The 12,437-nt window shown below is 44.1% G+C and overlaps 1 protein-coding gene across 1 annotated transcript in view; it reads left to right on the forward strand.

Annotated features, from left to right (window-relative positions):
• Nucleotides 1–12,437, forward strand: part of UBN2 (ubinuclein 2) — a 143,612-nt gene that overhangs the window by 38,299 nt on the left and 92,876 nt on the right. Inside the window, exon 6 of the mRNA XM_032803163.2 lies at nt 8,185–8,683. Within this exon, the coding sequence (XP_032659054.1) occupies nt 8,185–8,683 (499 nt within the window). The remainder of the gene's footprint in view (nt 1–8,184; nt 8,684–12,437) is intronic.

Genomic DNA, 12,437 nt, shown 5'->3' on the forward strand with positions numbered 1-12,437 from the left:
ATCCTTCCAAACCTAAATGTAAAGTTGTTGTGACATGTGGATATCAAAAGAACAGTGAGGGAGTGGGATAGCAGTGGGATCAGTCCATTGTACTAAAATGGATATATCTATATTGCTGTTTTAAGGCTTGGGCAGTGGTGTGTGTCTGGGTGTTAGTGGTACAGCCTTTTATATAAGATTTTCGGTCACTATCTGGGGACTTCCTAGTGTTAGCACAATAATGGAGTTTATATCATACTTCCCAATTTAAAACTCTTTTTTCAGGGGCTTAAAATAATGTGACCATAAATTTTGTAAGAACTGTTCTGGGCTGCAGCTTTACAAGCAATATCTCTGATCAATTAGTCAAGTTTGATTTATAAATTTTACTTTTACCATTCCTATTTAAAAAAACAAACCAAAAACTTGTGTGGAGAAAGTCAGTTGCCTAAAGTTGGAAGGAAACGCACATTTGACAAGATTAAAATGCACGTTTGAGACTGTTACTCTCAGTAATAGCTGAAACGTAAGAAAACAGAAATTTGTCATATAATTAGTCTATAATAGAATATGATGTTGGGTTTATTTTAATTGCTTGGGTAACTAAATGGGCACTGATCTAGTTTTCTGTCCAAAATTTTATTTTCCTTTTGAAGAGGAGTGAGGGAGAGTTTTACAAAATGTAATATAGACAAAAATGTTTTCACCTAAGAGAGTAAGAAAATTAATGGATATTTTTTCTCTACATTTATACTGCAATATTGTCAACCGAGATAATGTTAGTATATGTGAATCAGAAAGTGACAACATTCAGGCTAGTGTGTCATTGAACAAATTGAAGCCTCCATCCTACAAAGACTTATGCATGTTCTTAATTTTACACCCTCTGAATAGTCCCATTGATTTCTATGGGACTACTCACTAGTGCATAAAGTTAAGCATGCACACAAGTCTTTGTTGGTTGGAGACTTCAGTTTTTAATCACTCTGCTTCACTTGTGAAAATTTAAATAGCTTTAATTGTTCTGATAATCTAAAGTGGTAATCTTAATCAGAAGTACGGTATATACTCATTCATAAGCTGAATTTTTTTAGTAAAAAAGGGAAGCACCAGAGGAAGTCATCTTATGAACGGGTATAGAGAAGGAGAGGTAGGACACAGCCCCTCCTCCCAACAGAGGGAGCAAGGAGAGGCAGCAGAGACAGAAGGGAAGAGGCGGGACCAGTGTGTCTCTGCTTCTGGCCACAAACTGCTCTTCCCCCCACACTCCAAAGCAGCTGCAGCTCTGCGGCTGGCAGGTTGCAGCTATGCTGCTCGGCCCCGCCCCCCAGAGCAGGCTGTGGCTGCACCGCCCAGCCTGGTCTGGCCCGCTGGAGCAGGCTGTGGCCGCGCTGCCCAGCCTGCTGGAGCAGCTCCAGCCAGGTCAGAGACATCCTCCCCTGGCCCTCCCCAGATAAGGTGGAAAGGGATGGGATGGGGAGAGAGTGGGGGTCCTGGGCTAGGGGTGGAGTCATGTGGGGGGGGTCATATGGGTTACTCCCCTGACTCCCAGCTTCCCCCCCTCAAAAATGCCCGGCTAGTTACTCTCCAGGCCCATCAGAGTAAGCAGCTGGCATGCCGGGACACCTTGTTTAATTAGGTTTACCTCCGTGCCTGTGGACGTTTGAGGTAAACAAACCATCTCAGCCCCCCAGCGGCTTATCCTGATGGCTCGGGAGTCAAAGTTTGCTGACCCCTGAATTGTAGGGTCAGGTTATAAAAATTTTCTATTTTCACTTGTACATCTTGCGGGGGTCAGCTTATAAACGAACCAGATTATGATCGAGTATATACGGTATATGTATTATTCAAGGTATTAAAGGCTTGCAAAATGAGGCCTTTAAGTTCAAAGATTTGTTCTTTTTGGATGAAGAACTTTAAGTAGTTATGCAGAACGGAAGTTTTGGACATAGGACATTTTTTTAAAAAATGCCAATATATTGCTATCATAACTTTACCATTCCTATCTTCAGTATTCCTTCAGCATGATTTTTGTCATAAGGAATTTAAGCAGTCTTCTACAAGATGAAATCTTAAATCTGAAGAGTGATGTAAACCTAGATGGTATATATACATATACTTGTGTAATTCTCTCATCCATTACTATCTGCTTTTGTATACCTTGGTAATAAGGTTTTCAGAGAGCCTAATGTACACAGACAAATATAGAAATAGAGTTATGACACTCTCTGTGCTGTTAGTCCAAAAAGGAGTCTGTTACATGCTGTACTAATAGCACTATCTTTAGCTAAGGTTACACAGCCATTCTGATTATAAAGACCCTATTTTCAATTGCTCAGTTATAAGTATGCCAAATTTTGGCCATGTGGGCTGTAATTTCCCATGTGGGGTGCCTTCCTCAGGCTGGCTTTTTTGTTTGTTTAAGTTTCAGCAAAAATGGTTCAGTAGTTTGTGAAAGTAAGATTAGGAAAAAGTAAATGGTTTTGCCCATGTTAAAGTCAAATCCAAAAACTTTGTCATTGAGAAGTTTAGTGCCACCATGCTTTGGAACAGTGACTGGAAATTTGGCAGGGGTGTCATCCTGGCCTTAGACGTGTATTTCACTGTTCCTGTGATTAAACCACACACATTTGCCCAAGTTCTAAAGATTTGGGGAAAAAAAATCTCAATTCATACGTGCTCAATAGAGTCTTGTTGGAGTTTGGCAGCTAAATTCTGCAGGGCAGCAGGGACTGAGCAAGACTTACTTTGCGGTTGCTACTTCTGGCTGCAGTGGCACTGAACAGCTGACTTCAAAAAAGGGAGACTGCCTCTCTTTGTAGTCTATGTTCCCGTTGTTGAGGCTCAGGCAGCAAGGAGGAAAAAGCCTTTTGACTTGAATGCAGAGGGGGCAAAAACTGGACCTGGGATGGGTGGCAATAGAGGGAGTAGGTTGGGACAAGAGGATGGGGGGAGACGGGGGCTGAGATAGAACTGTGGAAGTAAGAGCTTGCCTTGGGGAGGAGGGAGACTAGAATTGGGAGCCAGCTGCGAGGAAGGGAAAAGTGGGTATGAGAGAGGATTGGGAATCAGTTCAGAGGGAAGATTAGGATTTAGAGCCATTGCAGGAGGGAAGAGAGATCACATGAGGAGCCAGTGGTAGGTTGGGGGCTAGAACTGGCTAGGTAAGGAAGTAAGGAGACTGGAGTGAAGAGCCTGGGGAGGGAAACTGAGAGTAGGAGCCGAGGTGGAGGAATGAAGACTCCAGACGTGCTGTTCAGAGGGGAGGCTAGTACTTGCTAGGTGAGAAGACTGAGACCATGATGAGAAGCTAGAGGGAGGGTACAAAGAGCTGGTGGGGAGGGCAAAGAGAGGATTGGGATGGGTATAACTTGGAGAGCCTGGGGCAAAAGGAGTCAGGGTTGAGGGGACCATTAGAGTGAACTCCCCTCCAGAACCTGGAATGTAACCCAAAATTCCCAAACCTTCCATTGCCTCTGCTGTCAACAAATATCTGTGAACCCCATTAGCAGTGTTTCTTATCCACTTCTAGTGGCTGGCCCATATATACATGATGACAGTCTGATAGTGCCATCAGTAACTCTGTTAGCTTAAGTGGCAGAGATGTGTGTTGTGAATCCACAGGTTCCAGCTCTGTTGTTGTTATCTACATTGTTCTCGGTTCCACATGATGGAATATCTGATTTTTCAGTTTGTTTTTTTAAAAACCAAAGTGATTGCACACTACTTCAAATTAAAAGAATGTTAAGTTTGCAAAGATAGGCACTCACATTAGCAAATGCAGAATGAAGGTTACCTGCGCAATCCTAATTTGGTCTCCTTGTCCATGGTGTTATAGCCTTTAGTTACATGATCACATACTATATCCCTTTGTAAATGACTGGAGGATTGCTAATGTGATGCCAATTTTTAAAAAGGGGTCTAGAGGTGATCCTGGTAATCATAGACCGGCAAGCCTGACTTCAGTACCAGGCAGACTGGTTGAAACAATAATAAAGAACAGAATTGTCAGACACTTAGATGAACATAATTTGTTGGGGAATAGTCAACTTGATTTTTATAAAGGAAAATCATGCCTCACCAATCTACTAGAATTTTTTAAGGGGGTCAACAAGCATGTGGACAAGGGGGATCTAGTGGATATAGTGTACTTAGATTTTCAGAAAGCCTTTGACAAGGTCTTTCTTCAAGGGCTCTGAAGCAAAGTAAGCTGTCATGGAATAAGAGGGAAGGTCCTCTCATGGATTGGTAACTGGTTAAAAGATAGGCGTCAAAGGCTAGGAATAAATGATCAGTTTTCAGAATGGAGAAAAGTAAATAGTGGTGTCCTCCAGGGGTCTGTACTGGGACCAGTACTATTCAACATATTCAGAAATGATCTAGAAAAAGGGGTAAACAGTGAGGTTGCAAAATTTGCAGATGAAACAAAACTATTCAAGATAGTTTAGTCAAAAGCAGACTGCAAAGAACTACAAAGGGATCTCACAAAACTGGCTGACTCGGCAACAAAATGGCAGCTGAAATTCAGTGTTGATAAATGCAAAGTAATGCACATTGGAAAACATAATCCCAACTGTACATATAAAATGATGGGGTCTAATTTAGCTATTACCACTTATGAAAGAGATCTTGGAGTCATTGTGGATAGTTTGCTGAAAACATTCACTCGTGTTTAGTGGCAGTCAAAAATGTGAGCAGAACTTTGGGAATCATTAAGAAAGGGGTAGATAAGAGAAAATATCATATTGCCTCTCTATAGATCCATGTTATGCCCACATCTTGAATACTACATGTAGATGTGGTTGCCCCATCTCAAAAAAGATGTATTGAAATTGGAAAAGGTTCAGAAAAGGGCAACAAAAATTATTAGGGATATGGAACAGTTTCCATATGAGAAGAAATTAATAAGACTGGGACTTTTCAGCTTGGAAAAGAGACGATTGAGGGGGATATGATAGAGGTCTATAAAATCATGACTGGTATGGAGAAAGTAAATAAGGAAGTATTATTTACTCCTTCTCATAACATAAGAACTAGGGGGTCACCAAATGAAATTAATAGGCAGCGGGTTTAAGACAAACAAAAGGAAGTATTTCTTCACACAATGCACAGTCAACCTGTGGAACTCCTTGCCAGAGGATGCTGTGAAGGCCAAGACTATAACAGGGTTCAAAACAGAACTAGATAAATTCATGGAGGATAGGTTCATCAATAGCTGTTAGCCAGGATGGGCAGGGATGGTGTCCCTAGCCTCTGTTTACCAGAAGCTGAGAATGGGTGACGCGATGGATCACTTGATGAGTACCTATTCTGTTCATTCTCTCTGTTGGAAGACAGGATACTGGGCTAGATGGACCTTTGGTCTGACCCAGTGTGGCCGTTCTTATGTATGATTAGTAGACTATATATAGGTATAAAGTAGAATAGTGTTTGTTCATCTACTTTACAAGTCTCAATAATGCATTATAGTGACTGTTGTCATTGAGATCAAACTTCTTATGGATGGGAAGGTTGTTTTGAGTTTCTTCTCTCCCCAACTTCAGAGCAGCAATACAGATGCAAAGTTGAGACTGGTTTGTTGCTCAGACAGAAATTTGCAGTCTAGGTAGGTGTACATTAACGAATTGCATGGAAAAGGCATGGCTATTCTGCTCTGCATTTTGGAGTAAGGGAATGCGAATAGCAGTGTATACCAAAGAGCTGTGCTTTCTCTCTCCTACGAGGATGCTGTGAGTGCAGTCTTAAAGATCCTGAGTTCACACTAATATAGATCTGAGTTCATGCCCACAGCATCTCCATGGAGGAGTTACAGAGCAGCACTTTGGTACATACTGCTATTCACATCTCCTTAGTCTGAAATGTGGGGCATTATAGACATGCCTGAAGTTTAGCATCAGAATTGAATACCTTAGCTAGTGATTTCCACAGTTTAATTTTTATAATAATTGTTCTCTGTAGTAGCACTTCCAACCATAACAGTTAGCTAATGAAGTTCTTGCTTGGGAAATCCATGGTTTTGCATTAGTAATTTAATATTTAAATATCCATAGTAATGCCACAAAACATTGAGTAGGGAAGAGAATAGGAGGAGAAATTAAGTACAATAGAACCTCAGAGTTACGAACACCAGAGTTATGAACTGACCATTCAACCACACACCTCATTTGGAACTGGAAGTATACAATCAGGCAGCAGCAGAGACCGAAAAAAGCAAGCACGGTACAGTACTGTGTTAAATGTAAGCTACTAAAAAAAAAAGAAAAGGGAAAGCAGCATTTTTCTTCTGCATAGTAAAGTTTCAAAGTTGTATTATGTCAGTGTTCAGTTTGTAAACTTTTGAAAGAACAGCCATAATGTTTTGTTCAGAGTTGCAAACATTTCAGAGTTATGAACAACCTCCGTTCACAAGCTGTTTGTAACTCTGAGGTTCTACCATATGCAAAAGGAGCCTGGAGTCCATGAAGATCAGTATCTCTGTTCTGCCCAGGGCCCCTTACCAGCAATATTTTCTGTTCTCTTTTCTCTTCTTCTCTTTTCCCTTCCCTCTTTTTCATGCCATGAAGTCTGCTTCCCATCCTTAGTCTCCTTTTTTCATTTCACCTGTCTCTTCGTGCCCTTGCTTTCCTTTGCTTCATTCACATTTTGTTAACAGCAGGTGCTCATAGAGGCGTGCAGTGAGAAAAGAGACTATATAGAAAGTGTTGCTAGAAAGGTAAGGTGGAAAGCAGTATTGTTGCTCTTTATGCCTCCAGTCTCCTCCTCCTGGCATTTCTCCATGCCTCTCCTATATCATTCCCTGTAGTTTTCTAACTCTGTATATCACCATCAGATTTCATGTGTAAAGATTTCAGTGCTGAATGTTTCAGTGCTTGAAGTGCTGTGATGCCCAGGCATTCATGCACTAGTGAAATCCTAATATGTTAAATATAGCATTTGAGCGCCAATGTCAAGTAACTCATTGATGTTGAGCTCTAAGATGATACTGAATTCCAGGTTGATAATGCCAAACAAGACAACATTTGAGACACTTGCAGCATGTTTTTCCTAATGCAGACTTTTGTCCTCTGATTCTTCATTTTTTCACTGTAGTGATTCCTTTTTACACCTATTCCTTTTTACTTCTGCTATAAGTTGTCATTCCTTTATCTCCTAGTCTATTTTTCATCTTTTCGCCATGTTTCTTTTCGTGTGCATCTTCTGTTTGCTCCCTGCCACTCCACCTGCCCTTCTTTCCACAGCTAGACTCTCCTGTCCTGCCTGCTCTTGTTACATTTCATAACCACATCAGGTTTCCTGTCTCAGGAAATCTGTGTTGACCTCTTCAGTCCCTACCTTCCTGCTCCAGGCATCCATCTATCCAGTCTTCCTACCAATGCAGCCTTTGTTAGTTGAGACTTAAAAATATGTATACAATGGGACAGTGTCATGTTTTCTGTTATCTGATCCTGGAGAACTTTTTATACTCCTCCAAAATCTTAAATATTTGTAACAAACAGGCAGCATAACTAAACTATCATTTGGTTTGATCCTTCCTGTTCTCTCTGGATAGTACATAAAGATAAAGATTTCTTAGTTGACTCTTGGTTAATTCTTCATTAACTAAAACTGACCTGTTTGTGTGTCTAAGAATTAACTTTGAAAACCTGCTATTGCTTATAAAGTGCTTAAAAAAAGAAGAGACATCGAGGAAATATATAAGAAGTTCATTTTGATTGAGTAGGATATAAACATTAATCCTACACTTTCAAAATTCTTAGGAAAAATTTCTGCCATATGATAGTTAAATATACCAAATCAAAAGCAAACTGGTCACCATTCAAATGTTTGGAAGGCAATAGAGAAAATAGCTTTAGAATATAAGGTTAGACTCTTGTCTTTAACTATGGAGTCTACTGATTCCTCCATAATTTGCTCTTCATCATTCATTAGGATAAGCTTTACTTTGTTAATACTGTATTGTGTGCAGGATTTAGTAGTGGTGGATGATGAAGAGATGGGCAGCCTGGAAAAGGAGCAGTTTGGTTGGCAACCAGGTCTATATTATTTTGATTGGGTAAAAATCTCATGGTGCATGCACACAACCTGACTTTGCTCTTCATCCCCAGTGGTTATTTTTGAGCTGTTGTGAATTCCCACATGCTTGCAGAAAGAGACTTTGGCATTGGCAGTTGTATGCGTTCTAACAAAAGTTCCCATTCTCTGCAGAGTATTGGCTTTAAATTCACACAAATCTGAAAAGAAGAAGAAGAAGTTATACAAGGACTCACTTTCTTTGGCAGCCGTGTTCCGGAAGCTCCAAAAGGAGAAGGAAGCCCTGAGGAAGAAAGAATCCAATCCAGAACCCCCAGTGACTATTGCCACCTCCATCTCTAGTAAAGCCCCTTCCTCCTCTGCTACCACAGGAAATGGTGTCTCAGACTTGAATCTCAGGGTTACCGATCCTGTCCTCTCCATTTTTGGTAGCACAAATGAGCATGAGCTCCTGCAGGAAGCCGAAAGTGCCCTGGAGATTCTGGGAGAAATTGACTTTGACAAACTGCTTGACGGCACCTCTAATGGCAGCCCAGTGTCCGAGCCATCAGGAGAGAATGGAAGTGCCACTCAGCCAACCAACACCTCTCAGGTCATGACACCAAAGCAGCTACCTGCCCTCCCAGAAGGCTTGCCTGTACTTCTTGAAAAGCGCATTGGAGACCTACGAATAGTAAGTGTAAACTCATTGGTAGGGGATTGCATTCAAGGACCCTTGAGAGCCGAGAGGAATAGTTATAGCCTAAGCTGCATTGTCATACCCTTTAAATGCTGGTAGAAATATCAGGAAGGGATCATAATTGTTTGGTTCGCCCCCAGAGGCTGTGAGTAAGATTAAGTAGGTGAAACTAAGCAAAGATGATGTAGGTTGAATATAAAGGAAATATTTGCCAGAAATAAGATCTATTGTTTAGTTTATTTCACCTCACAATACCTTGTGGAATGCTTTCCATAGGGAAGTAGTGGGAACTTCATCGCTTGAGCTAAAATGACTAGACAAAACAGTTGAATATTCTGTACAGAAAAATCCAGTACTGGTGAGGTTTGGGCTTGGATAGACTAGATGGCTTAATAAATCTTTTCCATCTTTAACTCCTAATTCCTTGCTCATTTATTTTGCTCATATTGTCTTTTTATTCCTGCCCTTCTTGCCAAGTTCAATCAGGAAGGAGCAAATTGGTGATATTTTTAAAGAGACTTTCCTACTTTGTGTCAGAGAGAGACACAATATGTCCTTTCAGGTTCTGTGGTAGTTTTTAGAACTTGGACACTCTTTTGCTTATTTTAATGATTTCTGAACATTTTGATTTGTAGAGGTAGGAAGGAGGACAGAGTCCAAGTTCATTCACAAATATACTGTCAGATTTAAAATCTTTGAGGATTTAGTTTTTTATAAAATCTAAGTTTTTATTGTAACCTTAATCTTATTGAAACTGAAAGTATTAATTTTTTCACCATGCTGCTTATTTACTGCAGCATATCAATTTGAAGGATGAAAAATAAACTAGTCAGTTTTTCTTTGGGTGGTTATATGTCCATTCCACTTCAGGGGTAGCATGCACCCAGTGCACTATGGTCAATTTTTTCCTTCAAGGATACCCATTGAAGCGGCACATGCATCCACAGCTACCCTGCACTGCTGCATGGTGGGATAGAGGGTGGGGCTGTCCCTAACCTCTCCCTCCTCAGTACCTTACCGCCCATGACAGCTGTCATGCAATTGCAAGTTCTGTCCTTCTATTTATATATAACTTGAACCCATTTTTATTAGTTTAGTAGTTTATAGTGTTAGCGGTGGTTATAAGTTTTTCTTTTTTAAATTTTTTTCAAAAACTTCAGTTCCCATTACTGGGAACCATACTAGGGCATGTCTTGGTCACTAGGATTTAAGCCCTGCTGCTCCTGCAAGGAGCTGATGCCACTGAGTGACTTGCATTCCTGTTGCCTGATGCGTCTTGGGGAGTTGCACATCAGGGATCAGTCTCAATTTTGTAGGGACTTTAAACCTAGAACCAAGAAAGACAGGACAGGCCGACTTAAATTTCTCCTTATGGAAGAAGCGCTGTACCTTCCTGCTTTGAATGGATGCTGAGTGTTCTGGCTTCAGTGAGGACCACTCCACCTGTATTGTCTGAGTCTCTGGACTGGACACCTTTCCCAGTGCTGAGGAAGTAACATCGCAGGTCTGCCCCCAAAGGGAGAGGGAGAATCTGTGTCACCGAAGTTCAGCAGGCATGCAGATAATGGAAGTAGAGAGCACTCGAAGCTGAGGCACTCCATGAGGCAATCAGGAGTCAGGACTGTCGCATCCGGCCCCTGAAGTGGCACTGTGAAGCTCCTCCGTGCTGTCTGTATTGACTCATCAGCCAGAGGCAATCTTGATGCCATCGACTCCAGTGGCTTATACTGCTGCAAGTGACTTATTGAGCCTCTCGGTACCATTGTCTCAGGTGGTATAGGTAGGGTGGCCAGACGTCCCGATTTTATCGGGACTGTCCTGATATTTGCTTGTTTGTCCTGCGTCCCGACCAATGTTAGGTCGGGACACAGGACAAACAAGCAAAGGCTCCGGAGCCCAGAAGGGCTTGCGCCCTCCCCTGCCCCGACTCCACCCCCTCCTTCCCCCATTGGATCCCTCCCAAATCCCCGCCTCTTGCCAAGCATGCCATGCCCAGGAGATGCAGGGAAGCGCGGGGCTGGGGTGAGTGTGAGTCTGGCTTGACCCCGAGCAGGCAGGATTCGGGCGGTGTACCTGGAGGGAAGAGTAGCGGGTGGCCCGCGGGGCCAGGCAGCAGCTGTTCTCCCCACCTGGGCAGCGGGACTCTAGAGCAGCTGCTGCTGCAGCTCCCACTGCCGCGGGGGGAGGAAGTGGCCAAGCACGTGGCGCTTGGCGGCTGCGGCTTTGGCGCCCGGGCCCGAACCTGGGCCTGCTGCGGGGACCCAGCAGCATGCACGCTGCGCCCAGCCCCTGGCCAGTAGCGTCTGGGCTGGCTGCCCAGCTGGTGCAATCCTGCAGCGGAGGCATCAGCAGCCCAGCCCTATTCGTTCCCCTGCGGGACCCGAGCGGGATGGGGGGCCTGGGGCCTGCTGCCCCAACTCCGGGGCCGCCCGTGGGATTGCACCAGCTGGGCAGCCAGCCCAGACGCTGCTGGCCAGGGGCTGGGCGCGCGGTGTGCGTGCGCTGGATCCCCGCAGCAGGCCCAGGCTCGGGGGGGTTCGTGGGCACCAGAGCTGCAGCCGCTGAGCTTGGCCAGCGGCCGCTTCCTCCCCCCGCGGCAGTGGGAGCTGCAGCAGAGGCTGCTCCTGAGTCCCGCTACCCAGGTGGGGAGAATAGCCGCCGCCTGGCCCCGCAGGCCACCCCCTACTCTCCCTCCAGGTACTGCGCCCGAGTCCTGCCTGCTTGGGGCCAGGTCGGACTCACACTTACCCTGGCCCTGCACTCCCCTGAGTCTCCCGGGCCTCCCTCCAGTGCTTGCGGAGGGAGGAGGAATCAGGGGTGGGGGATTTTTTATTTTTTCTCTGCTGCCATATTTTTCCCTCTGCCCCTCCTCCCCCGCGTCCTGATATTAGACCTGGGTGATCTGGTCACCCTGGGTGTAGAAGACTTCTTATCTGGTACCAAAGACCACAGGTCAAACTTTGCCAGCTACTACAATACAGACTTTGGTACCATGGGCGCCTGTGGATATTCAGGAGCCTCATTGTGTGGTGCCATCAAGAGGGAAGCTGGAGATGATTTCTCTAGTACCATCATCCCAGGACTTCCAGTGCTGGTTACCAGCACAAACATGAAGAGCACCTCCCTTCCTCCTTGGTCAGAAGAGGCTAATTCATCTTCAGACTATGAAGTCATGTCATGTATTTCTTCATTCCCCTCTGAGGTCTTAACACCCTGGCACCCAGAGCAGGGACTGTCCTGACTGATTTGTAGCAATCCATGGCCTGGAAGTAATTAGGCTCCTCTGCCTAACCAATTGCTCTTTTGGAACCCTTGAGAATTTCCCCCCTACTGCCAGGTCCTTTCCACACCCACCCCTTTCTGCTGCATCAAGTAAGGTCAAGTACCATCCCACCAAGGAGAGCATGCCTGGTACCAGGCTCAGTACCAAGCAGGAGGATGTTGCTCAGGTGAATCTCCCTTTTGAAAAGCCAGGGGAGGGTCTACCTTAGCTAATTTTGGCTTCATCCTGTTCATTGCTTGATGAGGCAGTGGTTTCAGAGGATTCGTCACCCCACCTGTTGACTATTTGGCCCATCAAGACCTTTTTAAGAGAGTGGGTTCCACCTTGAATATCCAGGTGGAAGAAGTATCAGAGGGGTAGCCGTGTTAGTCTGGATCTGTAAAAGCAGCAAAGAATCCTGTGGCACCTTATAGACTAACAGACGTTTTGGAGCATGAGCTTTCGTGGGTGAATACCCACTTCGTC

This window comes from Chelonoidis abingdonii, chromosome 1 (assembly GCF_003597395.2).
Source record: "Chelonoidis abingdonii isolate Lonesome George chromosome 1, CheloAbing_2.0, whole genome shotgun sequence".
NCBI classification, from domain to species: Eukaryota; Metazoa; Chordata; order Testudines; family Testudinidae; genus Chelonoidis; species Chelonoidis abingdonii.